Consider the following 16642-nt stretch of genomic DNA (forward strand, 5'->3'; position numbering starts at 1 on the left):
ACATGATTTCCCTTAGAGAAAGCATGTTGACTTTTGCCCAACAATTTATGTTCTTCCATGTGTCTGACAATTTTCCTACTTAGTAGTAAGCTTTAGTTTTCTGTTGCAAGATAAAGTCAGTTTCCAGGTGTCAAACTGCTAGCCTAGAAATCAACCCTGATTGAAAATTTCAAAACTGTTGATGGTTCATTAGATTAATGTGGTTCTAAGGTATATATCAGACTTTTTTATGATATTTTGCAAAGGACATAGTGTTGCAAATATAATTGTTCAGAGACTTTCCCAGTGGCACACGTCATACTGCCATGGAGGTAGGAATGGTAACATTAGAGAAACGATGCTTTCAGTTCTCATCAGAGGGAGGACTGTTGCTAATACTGTGGCAGTCCTTGCCAGTCAATTTGGATAAAAAAGAATTATCCAATGAAATCTAATTCATGCTCCTCTCTGGATGATTCTGCTCTACTGTGAGCTCTATTATAGGGAAGAATGAGGATATTTCTGCTAAATGACCAATATTGAGCCCTGTCATGAAAGAATATTCTTAATAGAGGGAGACATTTAAGATGAATTTCTGGTCAGAAAAGTGACCAAAAAATGACATCTTTGTTCAATACATTCCCTCTATTTTCATGTCAACCTCCCCCCCCCCCCATTTTTTATTTTATTTTTTTTATTTTCCCCTAAATGGCTTTGCAAAACAAAATGGCTGGTGTGATATCCTGGCTCCATTGAAGTTGATGGGAAAACTCTGCATTGATTTCTGTGGGGCCAAGATTTCACTCCTGCTGTTTTACAGTTAAGTTACTGGTCACAGCCACACTGTATGTAGAAATTGTAATGCATCATGAAGCCATGATGTAGAGCTCTTAAAACTCCCTGTTTTGGGCCATGTATCCTCTTTCCCGAAGGCTTTACTGTGTGTTTAATGAGCCACAAGATAGCCAGCCAATGTGCGTGCGTGTGCGTAGCCAGAGAGCTGATATGCCATTTTTTAGATGGGGCAACCAGAACTGCATGCAGTGGCATTATATTGTCTGTTTTATTATCTATCCCTTTCCTAATGGTTCCTAACATTCTGTTAGCTTTTTTGGCTGCTGCTCCACATTAAGTAGATGTTTTTAGAGAACTTTTTACAACAGGGGTCGGCAACGTTTGGCACGCGGCTCGCCAGAGTAAGCACCCTGGCGGGCTGGGCCAGTTTATTTACCTGCTGACTTGGCAGGTTCGGCCGATCGCGGCCCCCACTGGCCGTGGTTCGCCTTCCCGGGCCAATGGGGGCGGCGGGAAGCTGCGGTCAGCTCATCCCTTGCCCACGCCGCTTCTCGCCGCCCCCATTGGCCCAGGACGGCGAACTGTGGCCAGTGGGGGCCGCGATCGGCCGAACCTGCCACGTCAGCAGGTAAATAAACTGGCCCAGCCCGCTAGGGTGCTTACCCTGGCGAGCCGCATGCCGAACGTTGCCGACCCCTGATTTACAATGACTCCAAGAACTCTTTCTTCCATGGTAACAGCTAAATTAGACCCCATCATCTTATATCTATAGTTGGGATTATGTTTTCCAATGTGCATTACTTTCCATTTATCAACATTGAATTTCCCAGTCACCCAGTTTTGTCAGATTCCTTTCTAACTCTTTGCAGTCTGCTTTGGACCTAACTATCTTGAGTAATTTTTTATCATCTGCAAACTTTGCCACTTCACTGTTTACCAATATTCCAGATCATTTATAAATATGTTGAAAAGCATTGGTTCTAGTACAGATCTGTGGGGGATCCTGCTATTTACATCTCTCCACTGTGAAAACTGTCCATTTATTCCTATCCTTTGTTTGCCATCTTTTCATCAGTTACTGATCCATGAGAAGACCTTCCTTCTTATCCCATGACTGCCTACTTTGTTTAAAAGATTTTGGTGAGGGACCTTGTCAAAGGCTTTATGAAAGTCCAAATATACTACATCCACTGGATCACCCTGTCCACATGTTTGTTGACCTCCTCAGAAAATTTCAGTAGATTAGCAAGGCATGATTTCTCTTTGCAAAAGCTGTGTTGACTCTTCCCCAGCATATCATGTTCATCTATGTGTCTGATAATTCTGTTCTTTACTATGGTTTCAACTAATTTGCCTGGTATTCAAGTTAGGCTTTCTGGCCTGTAGTTGCCAGGCGCACCTCTGGAACCTTTTAAAAAAAATTGGCGTCCCACTAGTCATCTGGTATAGAAGCTGATTTAAGCAATAGGTTAAATACCACAGTTAGTAGTTCTGCAATTTCACATTTGAGTTCCTTCGGAACTCTTGGGTGAATGTCATCTGGTCCTGGTTACTTATTATTGTTTAATTTATTAATTTGTTCCAAAACCTCCTCTACTTACACCTCAATCTGGGACAGTTTCCCAGATTTGTCACCTAAAAAGAATGGCTCAGATGTAGGAATCTCCCTTACATTCTCTGCAGTGAAGACTGGTGCAAAGAATTCATTTAGCTTCTCTGCAATGACCTTATCTTCTCTGAGTACTCCATTAGCACCTCGATCATCCAGTGGCCCCACTGATTGTTTGGTAGTCTTCCTGCTTCTGATGTACTTAAAAAGTTGTTGATGTTAGTTTTTGTGTCTATTACTAGTTGCTCTTCTAATTTATTCTTGGCCTGCCAGATTATACTTTTACACTTGACTTGCCATAGTTTATGCTACTTTCTATTTTCCTCAGTAGGATTTGGCTTCCAATTTTAAAAGGTGTCTTTTGACTTTAACTGCCTCTTTTACTCTGTTATTTAGCCACAGATTGTACTCATCCCTTTCCCAAGCAAATAGGGCAATTAGCATATATGGGCCTACTAGTATGAGTAAGAAGTACTCACATCAATGGCGGTTTACAGAATTGGGCCCCAATTTACTATCACATAACATGTTGGTGCTCTGGCTCAATCCAGCACCCAATGAATACAAAAGGAATTTTTTCATTCAGATTTTAGACAATATGGCAATGGATGCTATAGAAATAGTGATCCATTAGATTTCCCACCAAAGTGTAAGTTCCAGGATAATAATCTTATCAAAAATATTCATCTGATATTTTTAAAATTCTTATTACAAATGGAGGAATCTTCTAGAGCTATTGTAATCATGTTATAATGTATTTTTTATTTTAATCAGGATTCAGAGATCTAAAAAGCGTTTATTATTTTACACTCTTACATTTTATTATATTTCTCTGAATGTACTTAAAATAAATGTTTGAAGTCTTTAATCAGTCAATATGTATAAGAGTTTCCAGAGCAGAAAAGCAGAGATACTTGGTATCTTGAACTTCATTTCCTACAATTCTTCTCACAGGAATAAAATCAAGCTGGATCAATCAAGAATGCAGCTCTGGTTCTTTTTTAACCAGGCCGAGCAACGTATCACCAATTTTACACAGGTTACCTAAACAAGTTCTAAATATATATGATCACTTTTCTAATGGATATTGACTGGCCTGCATGCTACTCAGCTATGTTTCTTGCCCATCCATTTCAATATAGTAGAAACATTCAAAACTGCGCTTTGCTGAGTCATGTGACTCACATCACCGCATGGTCAGGCAAGATTGGCACCCCCAGTATTTTTATGAATCAGATCCTGACTTATCTATGAATTTTTTAATGATATTCTTTAATGATATTCTAACACATTTTTGAAGTGCATGCTATGTAACTTTTCCAGCTTTGATGACAAAGTTTTGGGACTTAGTTTTGAAGTAGCTAAGGTATAAGAGGGACCAATTAGAATATTGTTTCTCATAAATATAAAAAGGAATCTTTTTAATAAGCCCAGGAGTATTGGTATGGAGTATTGATAATAGAAAGCTTTTGGAATTTTCTCATACTATCCTATTTTAGTTTTTAATTAAGGTAATTTGCAGATTCAAATAACCATCCACTTGTGCGAAATTGTTTGTTTATATTTTTTATCTTCAGAAATATTTGTTGTTCTCTAAATCTTGTATAGGCAATTTAATTATTATGGACTATATCATGCAGTAACAGAAGCACCATATAGCATAAATTTTAATTTAATTTACATAATCAAAGTATGTTACCATCATCTGGTAAAATAGCTTACACAAAACTGATATTCTGCCAATCAAACATTTGGAAACCATTCTGTACTCAATTATACACACACCCATATCAAAGTCTGGGATTGCAAAGAGCTATCTGAGAGCAAAATCTAACCCATTTTGATCATCGTGGAGCCCTTTAATTTATACATAGAAGACACCCATCCTAAAAATTGGCAAAAAAAATCTAAAAGTGATAAAACTGCGTGTTGTGAAGAACCTGAACATATTTTCATCTTTTAAGTCACAAGTAAAATGAAAATTCTAATCAGCAAGGTATTATTGATTTTGAACCAAGGGTTGTCCTCTTTTCTTCTGTCCTCCATCTCACCCACTCAACATTACCATGCTATTTATTATGTCATGAAGCAATATGAGGCTGTAGTCAATCTGGAACAGCACAAAACACACTATAAATCAGCTGAGTGAAAATGAGTGAACATTGACTGCATTAGAGGTGGTGAAATTCGTGTGGTGAATAACTTATCTGGCAACAGTCTGTGATTTTATAATTATTCATTATAATTGTTTAATAAATATTTTGTGTGAAAAAATTCAACCCTATGGATTGTTCACAGATTTGTCACAGAATATTAGTATTTTGTAACTCCACACCATGTGAGAAGTCAATTAATCACAGGATATTGTTTCTTCTCCAAATTAGATTATCTAAACTTGATAAACAGGAACCCCTTTCTCTGTTAGAGAATTATCCATGAACATTCGTGTTGGTTTGTGCGAATTAAACAGAGTTTTTTAAAGAAGCCTTTAGAGTACTTCCAATGTGAATGGTTTTGTAGGTATTTGAACTGCTATTCATGTCTGGTGGTTGCCCAAATGTTCACAAACAGGCAGATCAAATGGGTTATGAATAGCAGCAAAGCATAGCAGTGGTTTTATCACAAGAATTCTCATTAATTGTTTTTATGGTATTTGTATCAATTTGGATATAACATCACCATTTTCATCACAGATCATCTCTTTTACCTGTTGGTATCCAAGCAACTCTTAAGTTGAGTGAGAAATGAGGAAACTATTGTTTCTGTTATTTTAAATATTTTTTCTACAGGTATTTGGGAAAAAAAATGTTTATTTAAAAAAACCAGGGTCTCTGCCTGCACCATCTTTCTACTTACTCCCTCCTGTTCTACTCTTTGGTTCCTCAGTCCCTTTCACCCTGATTTCAGCAGCTGTTCAACGGCATACTGGCCAATTGTGAAATTTCTGACATTTATTTTAAGAAGTTAAACTCAGAGCTGTTTATTACTCTCAGTTTAGCATTTTAAAAATAAATAAATAAATAATAAAAGCTAAAAGTTCAAAGGGGCCTGGATATAGGTGAAGCAAAATTATATAAATCCGAGAGGCGTGTGTGAAGTTCAAAAAAGAAATCATATCTAAAACCTCTTGACAAACTCTGTTGCTACATTTTGTAGTCCTTCCCTGGTGGCCAGACTGCTTTCAACTTTTCATTTCTATTTTAAAAGCTAAACTAAGAGCTATTCCTCTTTTATCATATTGCTAATTGAAATATGACTTAAGGTGTTACTGGTAAATGTGAAATTTTAAAGATGCCTATGTGTGGGGATCAGGATAATGACGCTTTAAAAATATTTAAGTATTTTTGTATCTTTCCTATATTATGTGAAAAGTAGGAGGGAGGGTACATATATCATAAGTCAAAGTAGATACCACTGAATCAGAATAATTTCCTTAGTATGCTATCTGGGGGGAAAATTCTCTTTCTAACTGCCAGTCTAGCAGCCTGACTTTTGAACATAGTATCATAGGGCACGTCTCCACTGCAGCAGGGTGCATTTCTCCCCTTTCGGCAAAACAGACTCACGTGCGCTCCGCTCAAGCTAGCATGCTAAAAAGAGCATTGTGATAGTTGTGGCACTGGTGGTGGCTCAGACTAGCTGCTCAGGTCCAAGCCCGCCTGACCTCTGGGTCTCAGCTCTGATGCTGATGCTGCAGTGTCCACACTGCCATTTTTTAGTGTGCTAGCTCAAGCAGAGCTAGTACGACTGTACGAATCTGTTTAACTGGGCTGGGAAGCATGCTCCCAGCTACAGTGTAGATATATCCTAACAGTTAACTCTGAGATGCGTATTGTAACCTGAGTGATTACATACTTTCTCAAACATAGAAATTCATATTTGGTAAGAATCAGAAAGGGCTTGTTAACATATCCAAAGGTATGTTAACAAAAGTAAAATTTGTCTTTGATAATTAATTTGTTTGTATCTAGAGATGCATTGCATCACAGAGGGCAGCATATATGCTGTCCAGTATAAAATGTGGACTAAATGTAGTTCTTTGGAATACTGGTGTGCAGAGAAAGAAGCTATCAGGTGCTTTGGAGGTATGCCTAGGTAATAAGTGGGCGGGTACACTCTGTTCCTAAAAAAGCATAGTCTACAAGTTAGGGGACAGGTGTCTAGCTCCCAACCTGGCTTGCATGTATGCTGTCATCTGCAGTAACCAGGCTAATACCAAAATGTGGCCACATATTAAACCACATGTTAGTGTGTGGTAGTGGCCTGACTTGTGCCAGGGTGTTGTGCTGGATGCAGACAGAGTAATGCAACATTCTTCCCCACCCCTGTGTCATCTGCCTCATGCTAGAATAGGATTTAGTTGTCTACCTGCAAAATGGCTGTTACTGAAAGCTGCTATTTGTGTTATGGTATTTTAAACCATCCCATTTTTATAGAGCCATTTTAATGACTGCTTTTTTTAAGAATGTTGAACTTTTCTTGGCCTATTGAATTTAGTTGTATGGTTTGACATCTTAATTACTGCAGATGTTGCCTCATAAACAACTTTCTAATGTATGCTTAGTTTTATTAACATCCATATAGAATGCCACAATTAAAACTCAATATGGAAAAAACACAGAGATATAGAGTAGTTGAGCAATCTTTACAATATTTAGAATTTTCCTCTCACATACTTTTTTCTTTTGAACATATCAGTGTTAAAATTTCCCTTCTGCAGATAATACCGACTCATTGTAAGTTTCAGTTGGGTAATTGTTTTAATATACTTGTCGATAGAGTAATCTTGTCTGAGACACACAGGAACAGCATACTAAGGAAATATATTTTCTGTGACATCAAGAGTGGAAGAGTAACAGAACTCTCAGTAGGACAAGACAGTTTAAAATATTTTTGTTTTGTTTCAAATATCAACTGCTATTGGTGCTGTTCGTTATTTTGGTAAGCAGACTGTAAATCTGCCTACCTTAACTCATGTGAATGTAATCACGGCTCTTTACAAGAAGCATACCAGATTTTCTGTGAGAAGAGACTAGTAAGACCCAATTTACCATCCATAAAATTCAAATTCTTACCCTACATTAATAAAGACTGATTGCTAATTTTCCTGATAATTAATTGCCATACTATATTGTGTTTCTGCTTGATCATTTTGTTCTCTTCTCATCCCGGTTATCCCTAATCTTGAGTTATCTAACTGTCTTTAAAATATTTACGGAATAAATCTCATGTAACTTCAGTGATAAGAACTTATTATTCACTCTTGCAATGACCTCCTGCTGAATTAACACATTTCACAATGGATGAGTTTCTAAGCTCTTTATTCTCCTTTTACAAAAACGAACAATAGATTTTTCAAACTTTGATTTATTTTTTTAACCAATTCATAATTTTTGTTTGCTCTGCTATTGCTGCAGCATTTTTGATATAAATGCTGCCCAGGCTGGAATGATGCAAGTAAAATCTTAATGTAATTCCATAGTATACAAAGAGAGTATTTTCCTTGATTTTAAAGTTATTTATTTATTGTATTATTAAGAGGTAATTTTTATGCTGTGGTATGAATTTATTTACTTGGAATATACTTTGACATTTATCTTATTTATGGCTTTTCCTGAAATTGATAATTGGTATTCACAGTAAGCCAAACTCTATGGCCCTTACTTGAGAAATACAGAATCTGGCCCTTTACTTATCAGTTTTAATATTATAGAGGCAGTATTTCACAATAGCTAAACTGCTGTGTGAAAAATGCATTTCTGTAATTTTGCATATATTACACTAGAATACTAATTGAATTAATATAATTATTAAATTATGTTACTTTTTGTGTTGCACAATATCTATTTACAGCAAATTTGATGTACGTATCTTCATAAAGAACACACTGGGTGATTTCTGACCTCATATCTGTGGATAGGACTCCCACTGACTCCCCTGTGAAGGTCATAGATGGACAGGAGACCAGAATTTAACCTTATATACGTAGGCTTGGATTTTCAAAGAAGCCTAAAGGAGTTAGGCACCCATATTCCATTGAAATAACATGCACAATACACTCTGAAATAATTTTTCAAACTTGCAGGACCTTGTCCATAAGGCTGGTATAGGTCATGGAAATCAAAGAAGTTAAGTCCATGTCAAGTCCTCATCACTGTAAACCTTTCCATATATTATTTGCTAAGCATTAAGACTGGCGGACAGAGAACTCCTGAAAAAGTCAGCACTGCTAGAGGTGACAAGGAGGGGAATTCAGAGATTATCCTCATCCAGCTATTTCTGTACTACTCAAGTGAGCTGGAGCGGCAGTTAACATTGTGTATTTTTGATATTGAGAAGAAAATTGTGTCTTCCATTATGACTCGGCAAGTTTAGATGAGTGAAAATCAGCTAAGTAATTTTTTATATCCTATAGGGTATGTTCATATTGTGCATGTGAAAAGACTCTGTTCACTTCTTTGAGATACTAAGCTATCTGTAGGGTTTGGAAATAGAGGAAAGACCCGTAGAAAGAGAAAAGATCCCAAATTTATAGAACATTTATCCATATATCCCTAAGAATAAAGTAAGTCTTCCTTTGGGAACTCACAAGGGAACAGGTTTAGATAAAAATAAGACAAACTGACATTACACCTCTTTGTACAATTTGAAAATTGTAAGAAAAAAAAAGTGATATTTTTTAGTGTTGCAGATTTCAATATCCTTGTCCAGTTTAGTACCAGACATTTCAAATACTACTAATTTATTTCCATCCTGACCCTAAACAGCTCACAAAATTTTTATTAGCTTCCCAAATTCTACAGACCTGTTCCAAATGGTCACTTCCCCTCACAGTCAGGGCAAAGCACCTACTAGGCAGGCTCTAGGACCATCCACTGTATCATATATACTGGACCATTTCTGACTGATATATCTGCCCAGGATGCATTACAGCACTTACACATTTACCTTTACATTTTTCTGAGTGAAGGGTTGTTTGCATCCCCCTTTCCTACAACAATACCTGAAAATGCTACTGCACCACTGAACTTAAAATTCCTGAATATTTGAATCCGTAATCATTATTACAATTTCCACAGAGATCATAGTACAACACAGTCCCCACAATACAGTCAGTGTCCTATAAGATTTTGCAATATTTTATTTTGTAGCATTTAATCATGGAAACTAGACTCTCTGATAAGTAGTTTGGAGGTTCCTGCAATTTTTTTTATTTATTTTTTTTATTTTTTATTTTTAGTTTGCAGCTCATCAGCTAACAAAGGCCCAGTCCTGCAGATAGGCTGTACACTCAAAATTCCCACTGGTTAGAGTCAGGGCCAGCTCCAGGCACCAGCGAAGGAAGCAGGTGCTTGGGGCGGCCAGTGGAAAGGGGTGGCACATCTGGGTCTTTTTTTTTCCGCTTCGCCGCTTGGAGCGGCAAAAAAGCTGGAGCCGGTCCTGGTTAGAGTGTCTATCCTCTGGGCAGTAGCAAACCCCGGTATGTTAGATGCTAACTTGCATAGAACTTTCAGACACCATTTATATAAGGGATCTTTATAAATCACGTATATTGCAGAAAGATTAGATAATCTTGATTTAAGGAAACCAACATTTCCTGAAAAGCAAAAATTGTAGTATATTAAGGTTTTCCTAGTGTATTTTCTTTATGCAGCATTGTTAAATAGTTTGCTATAAATAATTTGCTAGCAATGGAGGATTTATTTGTAAACAAGACAATATAAAATTAAATCCAAAGTAATAAATCTGCTACTGTAATCAAAGTGTCAAATATTATTCTCCTCATACAAGTCACCCATTGACTTCAACTGGATTACTTAAATAAAGTGATCAAATTTTGGCCCAAAGTCTGGGCATCCTTGATGGGTCAACTGTAACAGTTTTAATTATGGGAATCAATCAATTTCATATAATTACAGTATACAATTTGATTTCACCAATATAACAGCTATGCGCGAAAGATTGTAAATCTGACACGCCTCTTAAACTACACTGGTGTATATCTATTGAAATCAGTGGATTTACAACATGGTAAAACTAGAATATGTGAGAAGCAAATCACTTCTCTTTAAGCCTGAAGAATATTTTAAAAGTTTATGTCTGCTTTCTGTATTCACAAATTAAGATGAACAGGAGATAAAATGGTTTTCTTTATAACTAACTTTCTTTCCAAGCACTAAAAAAAGTTGAAGCTCCATAATAATAGAACATTCTTCCTAGGAATAATGCCTCTAACCTAAGCTTCAAAAGTGTCAGCGAAGTAGAGAAGGTGTCTTTAATGCTGCAATGCAGCAACCATCTGTCTAACATTAACACCACATAAGTATGTACTCTCAATCTGTTTACATCATTCCCTTTATAAAATTAGCTATTTATCAACGCAGCCATTTTACTGATGTTATACACTACATGGTAATAACATTGTAAGAGGTCATAGAATGCTGTGATCAAAACTACTTTTATTTAGTATGGTACTCACATTTGTCCGTTGCTAACCATATGATATCCTAGCATAAAAGAACAAAGTTGAAGATTTGGATTACATCACTGATTTTGGTTCATTGATGCAATATTCTTGTATTACAATTTTTTCTGAAAAGTATTTGATTTCATTTCAGCTATCCTAAAAGTATGAATATCTCTGCTTACTTATGTATTAACTGGACATGTATGTGTACTGTACCAGAGTAACAAGTAGTTTCAAAATGCACAATAGACTATATAAGTGCATTGGCAAAAGAGAATGCAAAATAATGGCTATTGCTCTAAAATTAATCTGCTGTTCTTTCTGAAAATCTAGAAACTTTAAAAATACTTATAAACAACTGGTTATATATGTTTTCATGTCAATGAGATGAAAAAGTTTAAATATCAACTTTTAGATTTGACAGATTTGATAGATTGCCATCTACATTAGACATGAAAATACTGCTATGCATCTTTCTATTGGTTTGGTCATAATGTTGGAAAAATGATATGCTATCCACAGTATAATCCAGTGATACTCAGACCTCAGTGGTTCCGGAGCCAAATTACTGATCAAATTATTCAAAAGAGCCACAGTAGTGTGAATTCATTGTTTCATTTACTATAGTACTATATATTCATATTTAAACAGTTGACAGGGGAAATATTTAGTTTATATATGTATATTATTCTCACAGCAAAATGACTGACCGAGTATTATGATTTTATCAACTACAATTGGTTAATAACATAGTAAAAACATTCTGATTGGTTAATAACTTAGACTGGTTAATAATTAAATCACAGAGTGTTATTGTATCATGTGCTGCAAAGAACTGCAAGAGACGCATTAAAAAGCCACTTGTGGCTCGGGAGCCTTAGTCTGAGAATCATAGGTGTAATCTACAATACAGTAACATGATTGGTATAACCTAATAGCACAAAATGTACACAGGGCACCTAAGTTTAACCATATTGAAATTTCATTTCAAAATTCTCATATGTGGTGCAGACAATAGCCAAATTATTCTGGTGACTCCCTGTATGAAGATATTTTCACTAGGAAAAAAATCCATGTGATGTCATTCTAATCTTGTGACCTTGCCTGTAGTAAAGCAATTTGTCATTACATATGTAATATGCTTTTAACTTAGAGCACTGAAATACCTGCAGAGTATTTTGTTATGCATTACAAATATTAATTTACTGTTTAAAATAAACATATTGATTAAAAAACAGTTATGTGGGCTTTTATTTACAGAAGCTAAATGCATCCAGCTCATCTGAGGGTAGTACAGTTGATATTGGACTTCCTCAAGAAGGAGAACAGCCAGAGATAGAACCTGAAGAAGCTCTTGAACCGGAAGCCTGTTTTACAGAAGGTGAGTGGTGCAAATTGTTGTCTAGTGGAGTGTTTTGCTTCCACAAACTACTCCCCACTAGTGCCACCAACAGTACTAGCAACCTCAAGAGGGGGTATTGATCATGTTCCCAGTTCCCTTTTGCATTAGTATCCCCTTCAGAGGTGTTGCAGCAGGCATACAGCTCTGCAGGTTCCAATGGTGCCTAATAGGTATCATAAAAATATGTTATACGAATCTTATTTTTCCTGCAAAAGGTGAGACTAATGTGCTGAAGAATTCAGGGGGACACTTGTTTACAGACATCCCTTAGAATAACTCTAGAGTTAGTCAAATGGATATCAGTTAATTAATGTTTCAGAATACATTGTTACCTTATTTCCATATCTCACAACTTAATATCACATTTGCCAGGCTGTGTACGGAAGTTCAAGTGCTGTCAAGTCAGCATAGAAGATCGGAAAGGAAAAATATGGTGGAATCTTAGGAAAACCTGCTACAAGATAGTTGAACACAACTGGTTTGAGACCTTCATTGTCTTCATGATTCTCCTCAGCAGTGGTGCTCTGGTAATTGCAATGTGAAACAACTGAGATATATGCTAACATTAAGTGTTTAGAACTGTGGTTAATCATATAGATATCTTTAACATAGTTTTTCTTCCACTGAAAAATTCCCAATTCAGAAATGTCATCATATCTCCACAGAAGTTGTCTCAAGAAACATTTGGCATTTAAAGTAGTATATATAGAAGTTCTTGATGGCTATAAATGCAACAAGAATGGAGAACTGAATATCAGTTGTATATTGAAATAGGAACCTAATTATATGAGCCACGCACCAAAATATCTTCACTTACTCTTTATATGTTAATGACTTTTTTCTTCATTTTCCTTAAACAGAAATAGAATATGAATTGTTAGTTTCCTTGTACTTTTGTAATATATAAATGAACTACAACTGACCCAGGAGTGCACCATCAGCAGGTTGAAATATCATATGGAGGTCTCAGGTGCAGAAATGATTAATTCAAATGTTTAGTTTCCAGGCTGGAATGAAAGCAGGTGTATTGCATAAACGCTTCAGTAGTTAATGCTCTATACTAAGTATAAATATACTGTACTAGCTACAATTGTGCTTAAATGCATGTATTATTGGCAAGTTTGTTGCACAGGTTCCCTGACAAGTGCGGACAGAGTTTTGCCTGAGAGCTGTTATAAAACCATGCTGAAGACTGCTTTGTTAGTTAATCTCTATAGCTTGGTTTCATTGGTATGATTATCAGAAAATCCCTGTTCACAATAGTCAGGACTAGATCCTGCTTGCAGCAACTATGTTGACACATAGTAGTAGCTAGCAGAGTTCAGATCCCAATGTCAACAGGTTATTATTATCTAGGGGAAGAGGAAAAGGAGTTTGAGATTCAAAGAGCTCTACTGGAGTGAGCTTTCTGGATCGTCTTCATCTTGGCTGAATGTGATAATAGGTAGAGACTTTCACGGATACAAAATGTGTACCTGCACTCTGATCCACAAAAATTCTCTGTGGCTATCTGCTATTTGCTGATGCAGATCTCTGCGGATATAAAGCGGATATACGCGGATTTGCAGGGCTCTAACTAACAGCTCCAGAGATCACTGTGCACCAGTGACGCAAGGCTGTGCCAAATCCTCGACCCCTAAACATCCCCCACTTCTCCACAGAGACCTCCTTCCCCGCCACCCACTCTGCCTACACCATACCTCTTTTCCCGCTCCAGCCAGGGAAGCTACAATCCTGGGACCTCATGTGCAGCACCGCTCTCCAGAGGGGGGCTCAGACACCCTTATACAGCCACATCAGCTCTAATGCACGCAGCACTTGGCTCGCTGTAGGAGCATATGGTCGCACCCCCTTTGGGGGGTTGTAGTTTACCTTCTCTGCCAGAGCAAGTTGGGGACTACAACTCCCAGCATGCCCAGTGAACTATAGCCACATATTACAGCCCGCTGCTGCATAATTCAGAGAGCCGAGCTGGAGCCTGAGGGCTGGGTGACAGCCGCTCCATTTAGAAGAGCGTATGCTGCAGAGCTCTGTGCGGATACAAAATTTGTATCCCCATCCAAGCCGCAATCCGGAGAAATGGTCCGTGGATTTGCAGGGCTCTAATAATAGGCATGAAAGGAAGGAATGTGTTACAGAAAGTGAAGGAGAAATGGTGCCTCCTGTTCGAACTGGGAAGAGAAAGTATGTGTGATGGGGGGAAACTATGGTCTGTTATCCGCATATCACCTTACCAAAAAAAGCATACTGGATATTTTCCTCAGTTCCTTTGACTTACATGGCAAACCGTTAAGTCATATGAGCACTTCATATACAAATATTTTGTTCACAGGCTTTTGAAGATATATACATTGAACAGCGCAAGACTATCAAGACCATGCTGGAATATGCTGATAAGGTCTTCACTTACATCTTCATTCTGGAAATGCTTCTAAAATGGGTTGCTTATGGTTTTCAAACCTATTTCACTAATGCCTGGTGCTGGCTGGACTTCCTGATCGTTGATGTATGTATTCTCTTTTATATACTGTGTTACAAGTCTATCATGTAGATAGATAGATAGTCATTCACAATATTATGTCTCACTTATCTTGTGTCATTGATTTTTAAGCCAAACTCTCCATTTATTCCAGTGGGGAGCTCTGTTTAAAAACTTTCAGCACAATATGGCCCCAGTAGTTCCAATTTTGAAGGCAAAATTTACGGAAAGTTAACAGTAGCTTTGAACATTTTGCTGATATTCTTTGGACATTTTATTATGTTATTAATGTACATTTGTACTTTTTTTCTTCCTTTTTTCATTTATTTGCAGTATGGAAAGAATGTCATTCAACCTCTTGATTTTTATAGTATATGGATTTTTAATATTTGTTAATGTGGTTCTTTTGGGGCTTTTTTTAATACTCTAATCACAGTTGTGATAAATTCTCTACTCCTTAATCAGTATAATCTCAAAGTAAAACAGTCCCCCACTTTTTCCTGCAGCAGCATACCAGGGCCAGAAAAGTCTCTTAGGGGTTTGCGGCAGAATTTCCCAGGCACAGGTACTATATAGGACCCATATGTGTCCTAGGTATCACAACTCGGGCTGTCAAATGATTAAAAAAATTAATTGTGATTAATCATGACATTAAAAAAATAATTGTGATTAATCACAGTTTTAATTGCACTGTTAAACAATAATAGAATACCATTTATTTAAATATTGATTCTGTTGCACAGCTTATCTCCTCATTCATTACTAATGGGCTAATCCCGCCACCCATGGAATTCAAAGGCAGTCCAGTGTTGCTGGAGACTTCAGTACTAAGCTCTGCCCTTCATCTCAGCTTACCAGATTTTCTGCCTCTGACAGTGGAAAAAGTTGGCAGTTCAGTTTCTCCCGACCATTTTGTTTTAAACCCTTTATTTTACTTTTTTTTGTGCAGTTGCAACTTAGAATCTTCTTCCTCCTTTTCCTCGACCCCCAGATCATGTAAATAACAACATTGGTGGATCTGACACTGCAGTGCCTCCCTGATGAACTCCTCTACACCAACTTAGTCATGGCAGAGCTATCCTGCAAACACCTGGCTTAAATCTAAGTGGTGCTCCTTATGAGAGACAGCACTTACAGACTCTAGAGAGGGTGAATTATGCCCTGCCTGTTCCCAGCCAGCCAGTGCCTTCTTGCACTGCCAGGGTACGGGGCTCAGAGGTGGTCCTGCATGTCACATCCCCACCCTTCCCTGGGGAGTTGCGGCTCCAATACAGAAAAGTTCAGTCAGGTATTTCTGAGCTTTTGCGGAAAGTGTCTAAGGATAGGGAGGAAGCTATCCAGCCCACTCAGAGGGTAAGTCCTGGAACAGACCTGAACTGGAAGAGGAAAAAAACCCTGAAAGAATCCAGAGGCACCTTCCCCCCTCTCCCCAAGATACTGAAGTGGGGCCTCAGATCCCTGGGGAAAGAAGCAGGGCGCCTATACAGTTTCCCTTCCTCCTACTATGAATTGTGGGATTCTCTTTATACTCAGGGGTAAGTCCTACAAACATCCGAGACTCCGGGTCCCAAAAAGGCAAAAGGAAGTATGTCCTTTGCAAGGCAGCGATTAGTGTTGTTAATGAATGAAGGGGGTGAAAATCAGGGGTTAAACCCCTTCTCTTTTGCCTCTTCCCCTGAGGGATTGTTCACTGGGGCTTGTCTCCTACACAGTGTCTTTTTCACAGTGTTCTGTCATGCTTACCCCACACCCTGCAGCATATCCGGGCATGTGGAGAAGCCTGTTCCTTGTGTTCAGGCTGCAGCCTAGTGGAAGATGTGGCTGTCTGGCTTTCAACCCAAGGGCCTTCTGCCAGGGAAAGGGGCTCAGATTTCAGGCAGCAGCAGAATGGGAATTGTGCCTTCTGATCAT

The 16642-nt window shown here is 37.7% G+C and overlaps 1 protein-coding gene across 2 annotated transcripts in view; it reads left to right on the top strand.

The window, feature by feature from the left end:
* Window positions 1-16642, top strand: part of LOC101941550 (sodium channel protein type 2 subunit alpha) — a 116664-nt gene that overhangs the window by 74958 nt on the left and 25064 nt on the right. For both annotated transcript variants that reach the window (XM_065561783.1, XM_065561784.1), the window contains 3 exons: window positions 12111-12231; window positions 12625-12779; window positions 14585-14758. In XM_065561783.1, coding sequence (XP_065417855.1) covers window positions 12111-12231; window positions 12625-12779; window positions 14585-14758 — 450 coding nt within the window. The remainder of the gene's footprint in view (window positions 1-12110; window positions 12232-12624; window positions 12780-14584; window positions 14759-16642) is intronic.

This window comes from Chrysemys picta, chromosome 11, assembly GCF_011386835.1.
Source record: "Chrysemys picta bellii isolate R12L10 chromosome 11, ASM1138683v2, whole genome shotgun sequence".
NCBI lineage: Eukaryota > Metazoa > Chordata > Testudines > Emydidae > Chrysemys > Chrysemys picta.